General features: G+C 40.5%; 1 protein-coding gene across 12 annotated transcripts in view; it reads right to left on the reverse strand.

The window, feature by feature from the left end:
- COQ10B (coenzyme Q10B) overlaps window positions 1-13,332 on the reverse strand; it is a 43,576-nt gene extending 30,244 nt beyond the window's left edge. Inside the window, exons 1-3 of one of the 12 annotated variants that reach the window (XM_061608125.1) lie at window positions 9,098-9,185; window positions 4,333-4,419; window positions 3,912-4,056 (exon numbers count right to left, since the gene is read on the reverse strand). Coding sequence is in view for 9 of the 12 variants with exons in the window: in XM_061608119.1 (XP_061464103.1) it covers window positions 7,072-9,141 (2,070 nt within the window). In the remaining 3 variants the exon portion in view is untranslated. Of the gene's footprint in view, window positions 1-2,542; window positions 2,734-2,848; window positions 3,011-3,911; window positions 4,057-4,332; window positions 4,420-4,686; window positions 9,186-9,683; window positions 9,802-12,118; window positions 12,423-12,446; window positions 12,810-13,266 lie in introns of those variants that run through there. The other 11 variants (XM_061608119.1, XM_061608118.1, XM_061608126.1 and 8 more) reach the window with 11 other exon arrangements.
- Between the last annotated feature and the right edge of the window lie 201 nt (window positions 13,333-13,533).

Raw genomic sequence — 13,533 nt, forward strand, 5'->3', positions numbered from 1 at the left:
TGGATGAGAGCTAACAAACTGAGGCTCAATCCTGACAAGACTGAGACGCTGTTGGTGAGTGCCTTCTCGGCCCAGACGGTGGATGTTCAACCTGTTCTGGATGGGGTTACACTCCCCTTGAAGGAACAGGTTCGTAGCTTGGGGGTTTTGTTTGATCCATTCCTGTCTCTTGAGGCTCAGGTAGCCTCGGTGGCACGGAATGCATTCTACCACCTTCGGTTGGTAGCCCAGCTACGTCCCTATCTGGACAGCGACGACCTCGCCTCAGTTGTGCAAGCTCTGGTAACCTCTAGATTGGACTACTGCAATGCACTCTACGTGGGGCTGCCTTTGAAAACAGTTCGGAAACTACAGCTGGTGCAAAACGCAGCAGCCAGACTGTTGACGAGGACTAGACAGTCCGCACATATAACACCTGTTCTGGTGCATTTGCACTGGTTACCTATTGGTTTCTGGGCCAAATTCAAAGTGCTAGTTTTGATTTATAAAGCCTTACACGGTGTGGGACCACAATACCTAGCGGAACGCCTCTCCCGATATGAACCTACCCGTTCACTACGTTCAACATCAAAGGCCCTCCTCCGAGTTCCGACTCACAGAGAGGCTTGGAGGGTTGTAACGAGATCTAGGGCCTTTTCAGTGGTGGCCCCCAAACTATGGAATAGTCTCCCTGACGAGGTTCGCCTGGCGCCTACACTTTTATCTTTTCGGCGCCAGGTTAAAACCTTTTTATTTTCCCAGGCTTTTTAAAAATTTTACATTTTATTGTTGTTATACAGACCAGGCTGTTAATTGTTTAAAATATATGCTCAGTGTTACTATTGTCATTTTAATGTATTTTTTATTGTATTGTATTTATTGTGCACCGCCAAGAGAGCCTCTGGCTTCGGGCGGTATAAAAATTGAACAAAATAATAATAATAATAATAATAATAATAATAATACAAGTAAAATATGCTAAATATGCTAAGTCTCTAAGGCATCAGATAACTTTCCAATACAAACTGAAAAATTTTCTGATGCAAATCACCCTATGCAAGTTACCCTAATTCACAGAGGAACTTTTTCCAAAAAAACCCCACATTACTCGTTCTGGTATAATCACATCTGGTATAATCACTATATTTTCTAAGCAGAATATCTGTATCTACGGCAGGGATGGGGAACCTCTGGCCCATGGGCTAACCTCGGCCCACCAGGTCATTTGGGGGGAAGCCACACCCACCCGCCCTATGATATCAGGTGGAGGAGGGTGGGGCAACAGAACAATCAGGAGCTTAAAGTAGACTCCTGATTCTTCCTTTGCTGGACCAAGGTATGCTCCCAACCTAGGAGTATCCCTTGCTCAAGGAGGGTGAAGAAGTTTCCATTCAATGGAAACCACTTCTCCCTCCCCATGCTACTCATTCAACCTCTGATTTTGCTAATAGTGAACAGTGCATTCACAAGCCCCAGGGACCATCAGCTGCCTTTTGGACTGGTTATATTCCAAGGTGATAAGGATCTAACATTTGTACCTACCTCATATAACGTGACTTTCTTGTTTTGCCTTGCTATATCCAATATCTATTTGTCAATGTATGTAATTGTAACAATTATGTTCCAGCCTTATGCTTCTATTTTTTTCATTTTTGTTTGCTTTTATTTTTTTAATTACTGGGTTTGTTTTCTCCTTGTTGTCTTGTTTTGCTGTTATATCATGAAACATTCAATAGACAGGGTTTTTTTAAATCCTCTGATTTTGCCAATTTAGTATCATTTCTTTATGCAACTATGATTTTGTTAGTAGCTGTGAATACTAAATGGAAAGTAGAATAAAAAACGAATGATGGAGGCTGTAATCCTATACCTGCTTACCTGGGAGTAAGTCTCATCAAACTCAATGAGACTTGCTTCTGAGTAGACACAGAACTGTACTGTAAATAAAAGCCATAGGGCAATATTTCCTTTTCAAGCACTGTTTTTCTGTATGCAACAGTTTTGGAAACAAAATGCCATAAAAATAGACAAGTATTAACTGTTTGTACTGTAAAAAGTGCTACAGAATTGTCTACTAGTGTTAATGAACTCCAGGTGAGTGGACATGTGAGGCTATCATAGCAAAAGCAAGTGTTATGACAATGTTCTAATATGAACTGTTAGAATAACAGTGCATATTAAATTCCATAAAATATGTTTAAGCCATTAAACAAGTTTAGATTTAAAGCTTTTTTGTCTATTTAGGGAAAATTTTCACTTTCTTTTTATCAAACCTTCATTCGGTGGGCAAACTGAAGACTACAACTCATCTCGCCTCTGACTTTGCTTTGTGCTCCCCCTTACACACACACACACACACACACACACACACACACACACACACACACAAGCAATGGCCAACCTGCACAGCTGAGAGATGGGGAGAGGTAAGATCGAGTTCACCAGGTACCCAACCTTGTGCCTTTTTCCTAAGACAATCCTCCCTCTTTAACAACCACAGAACACAACAGGCGAGTATGCAAACGAAGTTAAGCCGGTGGGACGGCACCTGTTGGATTTCTACCTCTCACGCAACTTCTGAAGAGGACAGGAACCCTGACAGGAAAAGGAAAACCGTAACAATCACAGAGACGGTGGGAACCACCCTCAGCGCCTGAGACTAGGTGGTGGTGGTGGGCGGACAAAGGGACCTCTCAGCACCAATAACCCTTCCGCTGCTTTAACAGCTCCCCAGAGATCCCGCTGGAAAGGATCCGACACCGCCCCTCCCCCAGTCTTCTCTAGCTTTAAGAAAGAGTATTTTTTCCTCAGGCAGGGAGTAGTGTGGGCGGAGTCTCTCTTATCAAGCCTCGAATCTCTCCGTCCATACCTGAGAGCTGCTCTACGCGGCGACACTGCCAACCGTTCAACGAGCGCCTTCCCAACTGCCCGGCCGCTCCGTGCCATGACCGACCCTCCGCCGCGTATTAGGGCTCGCTGGTTGCCCCCATCCCACCCTCTTTCTTCCCCTCACTCCCTCGCCACAACAGCCTGCCAACACCTGGCCCCGCCTCCCCCCGGAGGATGGCCCAATCGCCTGCGAGCGGCCACGAACTCTCAGCCTATCAACATAGCGCCCGACCCGGCCGTCAGCGCTTGATACCCGCTTCTCCTTCCACGCCCCTCTTCACTCCCCCTCGCCCTCCCCTCAGCACGTGATTTACCGAGCTCGCGCAGGCGACGAACTCGTTGCTCGCGGGGCCGCGCGCAAGTCACAAGGCCTGGGCCGGGGTTACATAAGGGCCTTAAGCCCGTGGAAGTTATAAGTGGCAGCCGAAAGGAATGTCACTCATTTGTTCTATCAAGCGGCATCACGTGAAACGCCAGTAATATTGGTGGGGTTTGCGGAGAGTATCCTTTTCTACCCCCCCCCAAGTTTCTATTTAGAAACAGGTTCCCTCCCCCTCGTAAACATACAGGCAACAGTTAATACCAAGTTATCATAAGGACTCTTGGTCTCTGGTTCAATTTTTCCAATACAGCAACCTTAAAAAACACGGTTGTTGTCGCAGCTATTGGCGCCAAATCTACGGCCGATATACATTTGCGAGTGGGGGGAGGGGAGGGTTTAAACCAAATGTGCAATACCGCACTCGTTTGTCAGTCACAGACATATTTTACCTTTTTAGGTGTGCAGTATATTAAACAACTAAGAATTCACCTACAAGTGCATAAAGGTGCTCCTACTGCAAATACAGAAAAGAAATGCAAAGATATAATACATCTGCTTTATATAAGAGCAAAATATGCAACAGGTAAGAGAAATAGCTTCTTAAAATTCTAAGCTTTCTTACTTTTAAGAATAAGTCATATCTTTTTCTAAAACCAGTAACTTAAAAGCCTAGGCTCACTTAAGAGGCAGGAAAGACAATCTTATATAATGGTATACTTACAGGAACTATTATATCAAAGACAATAAAGAATTGCTTCTCAAGTCCTGTGCACATGAAGCAGGCTTGACTAAATCCTGTGCAGCTCAAGGCTCTGCAGTCTTCTCAAAACAAAGTTTGAATCACATTTCTTGCTTCAGCATATTAGCTGAAACAAAAAGTGTGTGTTATACTACAGGACTAACAGAACAATTAACAGCACACTGTGTAAATTATGAAACCCACCAAGTCTTTGAGACAAAGAGGTAATCCAAATTAAAAACCTGTGTTTCAAACAGAAGTAAGGCATTATGGTGAAAACTTGTATTTGTGTAATGCCATAGCTACTTTTCCAAGTTTCAAGGTGAAATCCTGCCTCCAAATGACATTTTAAAAAACCAGGACTAGCAAAGCCTCCATCCAAAGCAAAGGGGAAAGTATTTACCATTTTTAAAGAAGAGTTCCACAACGTCCACTTCTTAACATTAAGAAGTTTCCACTTAGGCAGAGGTTAATCTTCCAGATATCTGTTCTGTGTTTAGAAATGAATGGCTGAATTAGGCAGTACATTAATTAGATTCTTATTTCACAAGCTAGAGCACTTATGCAAGTGTGAGATACATTCACATATTATTTTTCCCCTTGAGGAATCGATCATCTTTATCAGGCATTGGGGCTCAGTACTTCCATATTTCTGGAAATACAGTTTACCTAATACTCTCAACTCCCCCCCCCCAATTGGCAAACATTAGAAGAGGCCACATTCATAATATTAATGTTTATTATAAAAATAACGTAGTTATACAAACAAAACATTTGTTCAACTAACTAGAATATAGTTAGATCCTTTATCCAACTAAGTCATACTTGTAATAGATCCATTGAAATAGTATATTATTTTAAAGGCATCTATACCAAGTTTACCAACACTGAATATCACCCTTTATTTTTAGAGCATTTTCACAACAGCGTATTGCAAATAAAGAATTTTAGATGAGTTGATTAAAAACCAGTTTCAAAAAGCCATAATGTTGATGTACACAAAGGCATTTTTCAGAATCCACCACTTATACTTAATCATTATCCTTTCAAGCATGAAGTATTGCTGCAGTTTTCAGACTTTTTTCTTGAAAATTCAGGTACAAAATTATAGAGATATTACTGTTCAATAAAGAGGGACAGAGATTAATTGCTGGGCTCCTACTGGGAGGAAGGGTGGGATATAAATCTAATAAATCAATCAATAAATACACCAAGATTGTAGACCTAAAAACAGTACTGAGAAGCAAATCCTGCTAATAACAAGGGGCCTTTCAAATACATCTGTTTAGGATCAGAAAACATAAGTATCTCAGACAGCAATCCTATGCGCCTTTGGAGAGCAGGTGATGAGACATAGTATTTTGCAGACCTCACTCTGCACAATCAGAAGCATTCCTGGTGTGGTCACAGAGTTCTGCTGCTGACTGGCCCTTGGTGTTCTGAAGGTCATGGGGCCAAAATGAGGCATTGTGGATGGGTGTTGCGGCAGACTGCATAAGCCTAAGATTGCCTGGTTTCAAAGGCCCCCTCATTCACCAGATACATCCCTGAAATGAGGGAAACTACACCAGACCTGGAGCATTGGACTCTGGAGTGTATGTTCCATTTTGAACAAAACATTTGGGAAACTACATGTAATTGTATGTTAACGGGCCATTGCCCACGCTGCACTAGCAGTTATGTACGGGGCAGTGTAATCCAAACCCCCAGCTCAGTTAACTGGAGGGGATTAAAGAGGAGGGTAGGCATCTTCCATCTTTGCCAGTGGAGAGGCACATCTGCCACAGAGGCCATCATTATGCTGTGGATAAGTCTGTTGGCATACAGCTACCATTTGTGGTTCTTTCATCAGTGATATATGGCATTAAGTCTGAAACAGGTGTGCTGGAGATACAGCAGGGGCACAACAGAAGTGGCCTTGGATCTGTTAGATCCAAGCCCCTTCATTTGTCAGAGAAGCTGCAGGAATCTGTGAAATACACATGAAAAAATGCAAGTATGACTAATGGTGCTTTTTATCTTTTCCAATAGCTTCTTACAAATTTTTATTCTAAGCCTAATCATTGTTTCTGTTATACAAATACATATTGCATTGTCATTTACATCCAGAGCTTAGACATGTTCATTCAGAAGTTCTCAGCAAAACCTGGTTCTAGATATGCTTTTAAAAATCTCAATTCCAAGCTGCAAATTAGCCCCCTTTTCTTTTCAAGTCATCTTGTATGCCTGCCTGAATGAGCCTTAAAAGGCAGGCATACAAGATTCCTGGGCTGGACTAGTTTTATTGTGATACAGTTGTGGATGGTTTTGATTAATTATAGTCTGAGGTTTATGACTTATGTTGTATTTTATATATTGTATTTTATCTTATTCTGTACGTCACCTAGAATGGCCGTTAATTCGGCCAGATAGGCGACTCAAAAATAAAATTTTATTATTTATTATTATTATTATCTAATAATTTATATATCTACTTCTGAGCTGTTGCTTTGTGTGAATATTCATGTGATAGCCAGCTAATTTTGGTAATGGTTTAAAGTAATGTTGCCCTCAAAGTATCATTGGTGATTAAATCTGACATAAATATATTAAAAAGTTATACCTAAAATGCATTTTGACATTTGTCTAGCAAAGGCCTCAATTTAGTAATTGTTTAAAAACTTTTGAATGTAAGAAAAACTCCACTTAATCGCCTAGAAATGTGATGCTGATATATGGAAAACAGACACCTCAACATTTGATGTTTGATCTCAGCCTCTGCCACCAGCATTTTGACATCTAAGACTTCACAATAAATATTATTGCAAGGCATAACAAATACTCTAATTTTAACTATTTTGAGGAATGCAGAACAATTTTGAAATATTTGAAGAGAACAATATGAAGTCACTTATTTTAAAGACTTGAGATCTTTTGCAACCTACAATGCATATCATTTTTAATCAATGATATTGATTACTTCTTCAGTAAAAAAACCAGAATGTTTCAGTTAAAAGTATAGAATTGAAAAACAAGTATAAAGACACTAAAACCAGTATTCATTAGTAAGAAAATGTCAGAACAGCACATAGTACAACTACAAGAAGTCACTCAATGCTTGTATAAGAATGTACTTTTAAGAATCTCTGGACTTAAATTATTTTCAAAATATATCATTATAGCCTTCTATTGCATCCCGGCTATTAGCAACAGCATAAAATTCGCTACTGAACAAAGAAATCATCTCTTTGGATGGCTGAAACTGATTGCAGCAAATCTTATTTCTGTGCATGTAGGCTCTGATCCTCAGGATATTTTCAAGCAGGCTGTCCTGCAGCCTGTTCTTTAACTTGTGTTTTATCAGATTCATTTGTGAAACTGTACACTCCACTGCTGCATTGCTGAATGGCAGGGTGAGCAGAGTAAGGACAAATAATCCTAGCTCAACAAAATCTTTATCTCCCACTTCATCTGTGTGTTTTAGAACTTCTACCCAGAATTGTTCTATCTGGCCATCTTCTGTGTTTGTCCAAGAAACTGTATCCAGATTTCTCCACTGCTGCTCCAGTTTTGAGTGATCTCCTCTATATAAGGACAAAAATGATAGAGTTGAGAATGTAGGTCTTAGAGGACTCAGAACAACTGAAGGATTTAGAGCACCAAGTGATTCAAGATGTTGTACGTTTGGGGGCAGGCGAAGCTTTATTTGGTTTACAAGCTCAAAAATACAATCCCGACACTTCAGTTGAATTGCATCTCCAATTTGGGAAGGGAGTTTGGCTTCTGCTAATTCTGAGAGGAACACTTGCCCTAGATTAACCTCCGAGGGGGGCAGGTAGTTTCGCTTGCTTCGCATGTCATAGTTCATTATGGATGACCATGTTGGAAAGGCAGAAGGCTTCACTATTTTTTGTAACAGAGTCTTGTAGAGCATCACTAACTCAGTAATAAGTTTAACTGGATTAACAGTTTCCAGAAGAAATAACTTACTGATCCTATTTGCTTCCTGGACAAGAGGCTGTAAAAAAACAAGATAAAGTCTGTTAACAGGCTCAGAGTACATTTGATAGAGGAGGTCAGCACTGTAGTCCTTTTCATTGTCTTTTACAGACTGAAAATGCAACTTCAGAGTATCATACTGGCTAAGTATTCTATTGATGCAAGGACTAATAGACAGCCATCGTGTGTCAGTAACTTGCAGCACTTTCAGTGCATTCTCTCCAACACTGATTGCAGCATACAGTTCAGCGTACTGTTTCTGGTGAAATGTGCTTTGAGAAAACCACAAATAGGTCTGTGAAATCATGTATTCTAGGTTCAGTGGAAGCACATCAATAGCTCTTGATAAGCACAGATAAAGGGAGTGACATATGCACTTAATAAAAACACCACAAGGATTGAGTTCATAAAACTTCTTAAGCAGCGAATTTTTATGGTCACATATATTTGCGCTGAGACCATCAGCAGCAATCCCAACACACTTCTTTATGTTCAGTTTATTTTCATTTAGGAACAATAAGAGGGCTTCTGTGATAAAATCAGAATCGCTTGCAGTGAAAGTAATTATTCCTGCAAAGGAGGATACAATGCATTTAAGCTTGTTGCTGAAGTATCGCACCATCAAACAAAGTTGCTTTTGTGAAGACACATCCGAACTTTCATCAATGATCAGTGAGTAGTATCCATTGCCAATGTCCCTAAGAAGCTCTTTATGCACAGTAGGGCCTATGATATCTCTAATAATTGTTGAGCATTTTGTCCTATGAAGACTTATGTCTTTCTCAGCTATTCCACCAATAATACACCCAAGGTGATCAACAGTAAAAATACTCATGTGGCAAGCTATATGTGCTGCTAATTTCAGAGCACACACATTTATGGATTCATCCATTTCTGCATGCCTCAATTCATCAAGTTTATCTTGCTCAGCTTCAAAGGAAACTTGTTTTTCAAGTTGCAATGAATGCCGTATATCAAACTCAAATGGATGTTTTTCCACATTAGCCGAAGGCTGTGAAAGCAACGCAACGTGCTTCTTATGCTTCTTCGTTTTACTGTGTGCCACAAGATCACTGTGGTGAGCTCTGATTTCACATATGCAGTATCTGCATGCTGCTTTTGACTGATCTCCTGGTACCCTCCGAACCCAGTCTTTTAAGCCAGCCTCTCCTTCCCAGTCTCTACAATACCTTTTGCCATACTTTTCCCACTTTCCAATCTGCTTGTGTGCCATCACAGTCACGTGCTTACTAGCACTTCTGCCTCAAGAAACTCTCTGGAAAAGAATGAGAAAAAATTAAGTTTTTAGCAAGTTTACCAAAATTAATTTAATAAACATAGTGGGCAAATAACCAACCAGTAAAGCCTGACTCATGCTGTAGCCTGCTTCTTCCCACTGTCAACGATACTAGGTTTGTATTCCTAAAGCAGTCAGGTAATGACAGACAAGTTCCAAAAATATTTATCCACATAATATATTTAATACAAAAGGATAATCATTCCTGACATCTAATCCCATTGTTTAAACATACAAAGGAAATAATGTTCTGCTGTGAACTAACTAGTTAAATGTTTGCCTAGTGATCCAGCAGCAGACAGCTGTGCAAAACTTGAATCGTTTTCAGATGCCATCTAGCCATGGACTATTAATGGCCTTGGACAGATCACATGTCTTATTCCTCCCATAAAAGGGGAAATAAGAATTCAGACAAAACCTTAAGAAGCTGCCATTTCCCAAGTCAGACCCGTTGGTCCATCTAGATCAGTATTACCTACATTGACTGACAGCAGCTCTCCAGGATTTCAGACAGGAAGATTTTCCCAGCTCTACCTGGAAATGCCAGGGACCTTCTGCATACAAAGCAGATGCTCTACCAATAACCACAGCCCTTTCCTGAAGCAGAAGAGAGAGGTGTAAAGGAGTGAGATACGGAGGCTCATTAAGTTGCCATGAGTGGAGTAAGTTATCAGTAACAGAGGCTATAATTTTAAAGACAAAACAGGATATTATTATTTATTAATAAGTAGAAACCTACTGCACAACAAGGAAATTCAGGAAGAGAAACCTAGAACCTAATTACTAATGTGCTTACATGGTGCTGTTTTACAAGATACATAAATGAGAAATTCTATGATTCTTATTTAACGAATAACATGATCAAGTGGGACCTGCAACAAAGTGTTGCAGTGCCTCTTCCCTCCTAAAGGTAGTAGTTTCAGACCGCTATTCCCTACAAACAAGGCATTCCACTCTTTTTCTTTTCTTTTCTGATTGCCACTCTACATTCCACGTGTTCACCGGGCTGCTTAGAGGGTTGTTTTTGCCCCCTTAAGATATTTTTTTTAATTGCAACTTTTAAAATTTTCCCAAACTTCACAGTCCCTCTAGGCAATGCTATCAATTCCCTCTTGTCTCTGTGGCCCCAGTTTGGCTACAATCCTAGCATTACTCACCATCTGAGTTTACTATTAGAAAGAGCTAATATGCACACTCTGTAATAATGAGGGTTTTCCAGAAAGATCTGAATCAGAGCATTTTCCATTGTCCTAAAATTGAGAGGGGATCTAATTTATTATGCTTGATGTAAGTTTAGCAGACAAAACTAGAACAAACTCCACTCACCCTGTGCCATGCTAATTTACATGAAAAGGATTTTCCAATAGCCCAAAGTAGTTAAATTGAATTATTTGATTAAAAAACAAACTACAGTAGGTGGCAACATTTGGACATCATACTTCAGCTTTTATATCCTGTCTTTCTTCCATCACAGAATTCAAAGCTGCTTACATGGAATTCCCAAGTCAACTCCCATCCACTCAATGAACCAACCCAGACCCCCTTAACACCAGCAGAATAGCTGCATCATTTGACCTCAAGCCACACTCTGAATGTTGACATGCCTAAAGAGTTGAGTGGCATGCAAGTATCTACTTCTTAGAGACTATCACATGAAAAAAGTTAAATCTCAACTTAAGATTTGACTTGTATTTCATCCATTACAATTGGTGAATTTGCCTTGTATCCTTATCATTCATTAGGATACTAATTTAATGTATTTCTAAAATGAACATTTTCTGTGGAACTTTCCAGCGTATATATCAGTGATCCTGTAACATCCAATTATCTAGTTTTATATATAAACACAAGCATTAAACAAGTATATGAAATAAAATTCTTGCTTCCACAGGAGTTTGACAGCCTTCCTGTAGTGTAGACACCCTCCAGTTTCATAATAATGCATTATGCTTGCAATATCTCCAGAACAGGCAACATGTTTTTACTGTTGTAAAAACCCTGCAAATCTCATTTATGCCATCCTCACTTATAAATTCACTGTTAATGTTTGACACTTTGATTCAACTATACAGATCATCATAAAAACAAAAAAAAATCCCACCAAAATCCACGAAATGACCACTTGGTCTCATATAATCTAAGATTCAGCTTACATGAAAATGACTGAAGAGTAAGTAAACTATAAAAAATACAGACTCAGCAAAGTAAGTTGATTTTTTCAAAGTTCCGTTTCTAGTTGTTATCAACATGATATATCACAGGCTTTAAATTAACCACTTGACTAGCTACTTATGTTGAGCAAAAATTGCTTCCATGTGACAGGCTGTTGCCCCTCTACTACAAAAACAGAGATGCACACATAGAACTGTGTTAAATAGGGCAGCATGCGGCAGAAATGTTGCAATAGCTGCATCTGGGGCTCTCTTACTCCTTCGAGCTTTGGGGGAATTGGATGGAGGAGAGATTCAAAGTTACCCAATATAACCTATTTTTTTATTCTTTAGTTTAGCTACATAATGCCTTACAAAATGAAATTGATAACTGTATGTAATAGCAATTTATTTTTACCTAAAGAACTGTAACTCTGAGCAACGCTTTAGTGGTAGACTATAGTGGAACAACAATTCCTAAGCTGTAAAAAGTCAGTGACTCCGATGTGATAATATACCTAACCACAACACATAAAAAGACTGTCTTCTCTAGTATTACTTCCAACGTTATCATGATTGTTATCATTACATAAGCACATACAGAGTTCCCTGATCACGTGAATCTCTCTCTTAGATACCTTTGCACTGATACTACCGAAACAGGAGGAGGGCGAATAACGTAGCTTTTCCCCCTTCCAAACCCATCATATAAAAATCTATAAAACTACATTCTTTTCTTAAAAATAAAAATAAAGATGGGAAACCTGTAGAGAGGTTGCTCCGTCCCCTCTTCTACCAGCCCACTTGATTTTAATATTGGCCGCGGGGGAAGGGAAGCCCTTTTCTTTCCAACCATAGTAACCAAGCAAAAGGCAGATTACAGATTTATCTCAAAACACGTGTCTTTACTCTTCCAAAGTACAAACGTCGAGGCGACCTCTTCTTCCAATCACCCTGCCACATGCAGAGGATTCCACGAGGCAAAGGCTCTCAGGCCTATAAACGGGTTCCCCCTGCCCCGCCCGCACATTCTGAACTCAATTTGCGGGAGCCCCATCCTCCTTGCCAAAGACACTTTCTTTGGGGACACACCTCGGAGACTGTTGATGTTTCTGCGAAAAGGCCACCCTCTTCTTTCTTTCTTTCTTTCTTTCTTTCTTTCTTTCTTTCTTTCTTTCTTTCCTTCTTTTACTGAGCCTCTATGTACCCCACGTTTAGGACCTCAGACTCTTACGTTATCATGCGCCAAGAGAACAGAGCGCCCAGACGGCCTTCTCGCGGTTTGGCTCCCTTTAAGTCGGCTGCGAGTGGAAGGAAAGACGCTTCATGCCGGGCGCAGAAAGGAGACCTCTCCTTCCTTGGTACAGCATCCTTCTCCTTTCATCCATCCCTTTCCTCTGCTAACAACAATCCCGCTTCGCTACGGCCCAACCAGAAGCAGAGAGACTACCCGGTCGTCCCTCTAGCCTTGCCCAGGCTCATCCCTTCGCAAACCGATTTGCTGCTTCATCTTGGGTGACAAGGGAGCCATCCAGTCAAATGCCGAGCAGAGAAGGGGGAGAGGGAGAGAAAGAGACGTGTTTTCTTAAAGAGCGCTTGGGAGGCAATAGAGAGACTCGAGGTTTTTTTTCCCTCAAATGCAATAGTGCACATGGTGGAGATCGAGCCACCAGTTGTTAAAAGCGAAGCGGCATTCACGGGGAGTGGGAGGACAAAGAGGAGCAAACGAGTTAACTTATCTCAGTAAAATTCAGAAGGCACGACCCAATCGCACTTATATCCCACTGATTCCAAAGAGAAAAATGTAAACGTGTTTAACGTTCCCATTCACACTGTTAGAGCGCCATCATCACCTATACAAACCTGAATGCAGCACTATGTGGAAAATGAATTCGATTGCCTGAACGCATACCTTTCACACAGACGGGTGGAAGAAATGTCTGTGCCTTCCGTGGATTCTGAAACTGGAAATATTGCAGACTGCTGGATAAGAAGGAAGTAGCTGACGTTGATTTTTCAGAACACTAGTTTATAGCCCCCAGTGCTGAGTGAATTTCAGCTGTAGTTGTTAATGGAGTATATACTCAAGAATATTACCAAATTCTTCCAAGCTACACAGCAAGTGGATTGAACTGTGAAAGACCAACCCAAATTGTGTTTGCATTTTGACAGTTTTGTT

Source organism: Rhineura floridana, chromosome 2 (assembly GCF_030035675.1).
Source record: "Rhineura floridana isolate rRhiFlo1 chromosome 2, rRhiFlo1.hap2, whole genome shotgun sequence".
Classification (NCBI taxonomy): Eukaryota; Metazoa; Chordata; class Lepidosauria; order Squamata; family Rhineuridae; genus Rhineura; species Rhineura floridana.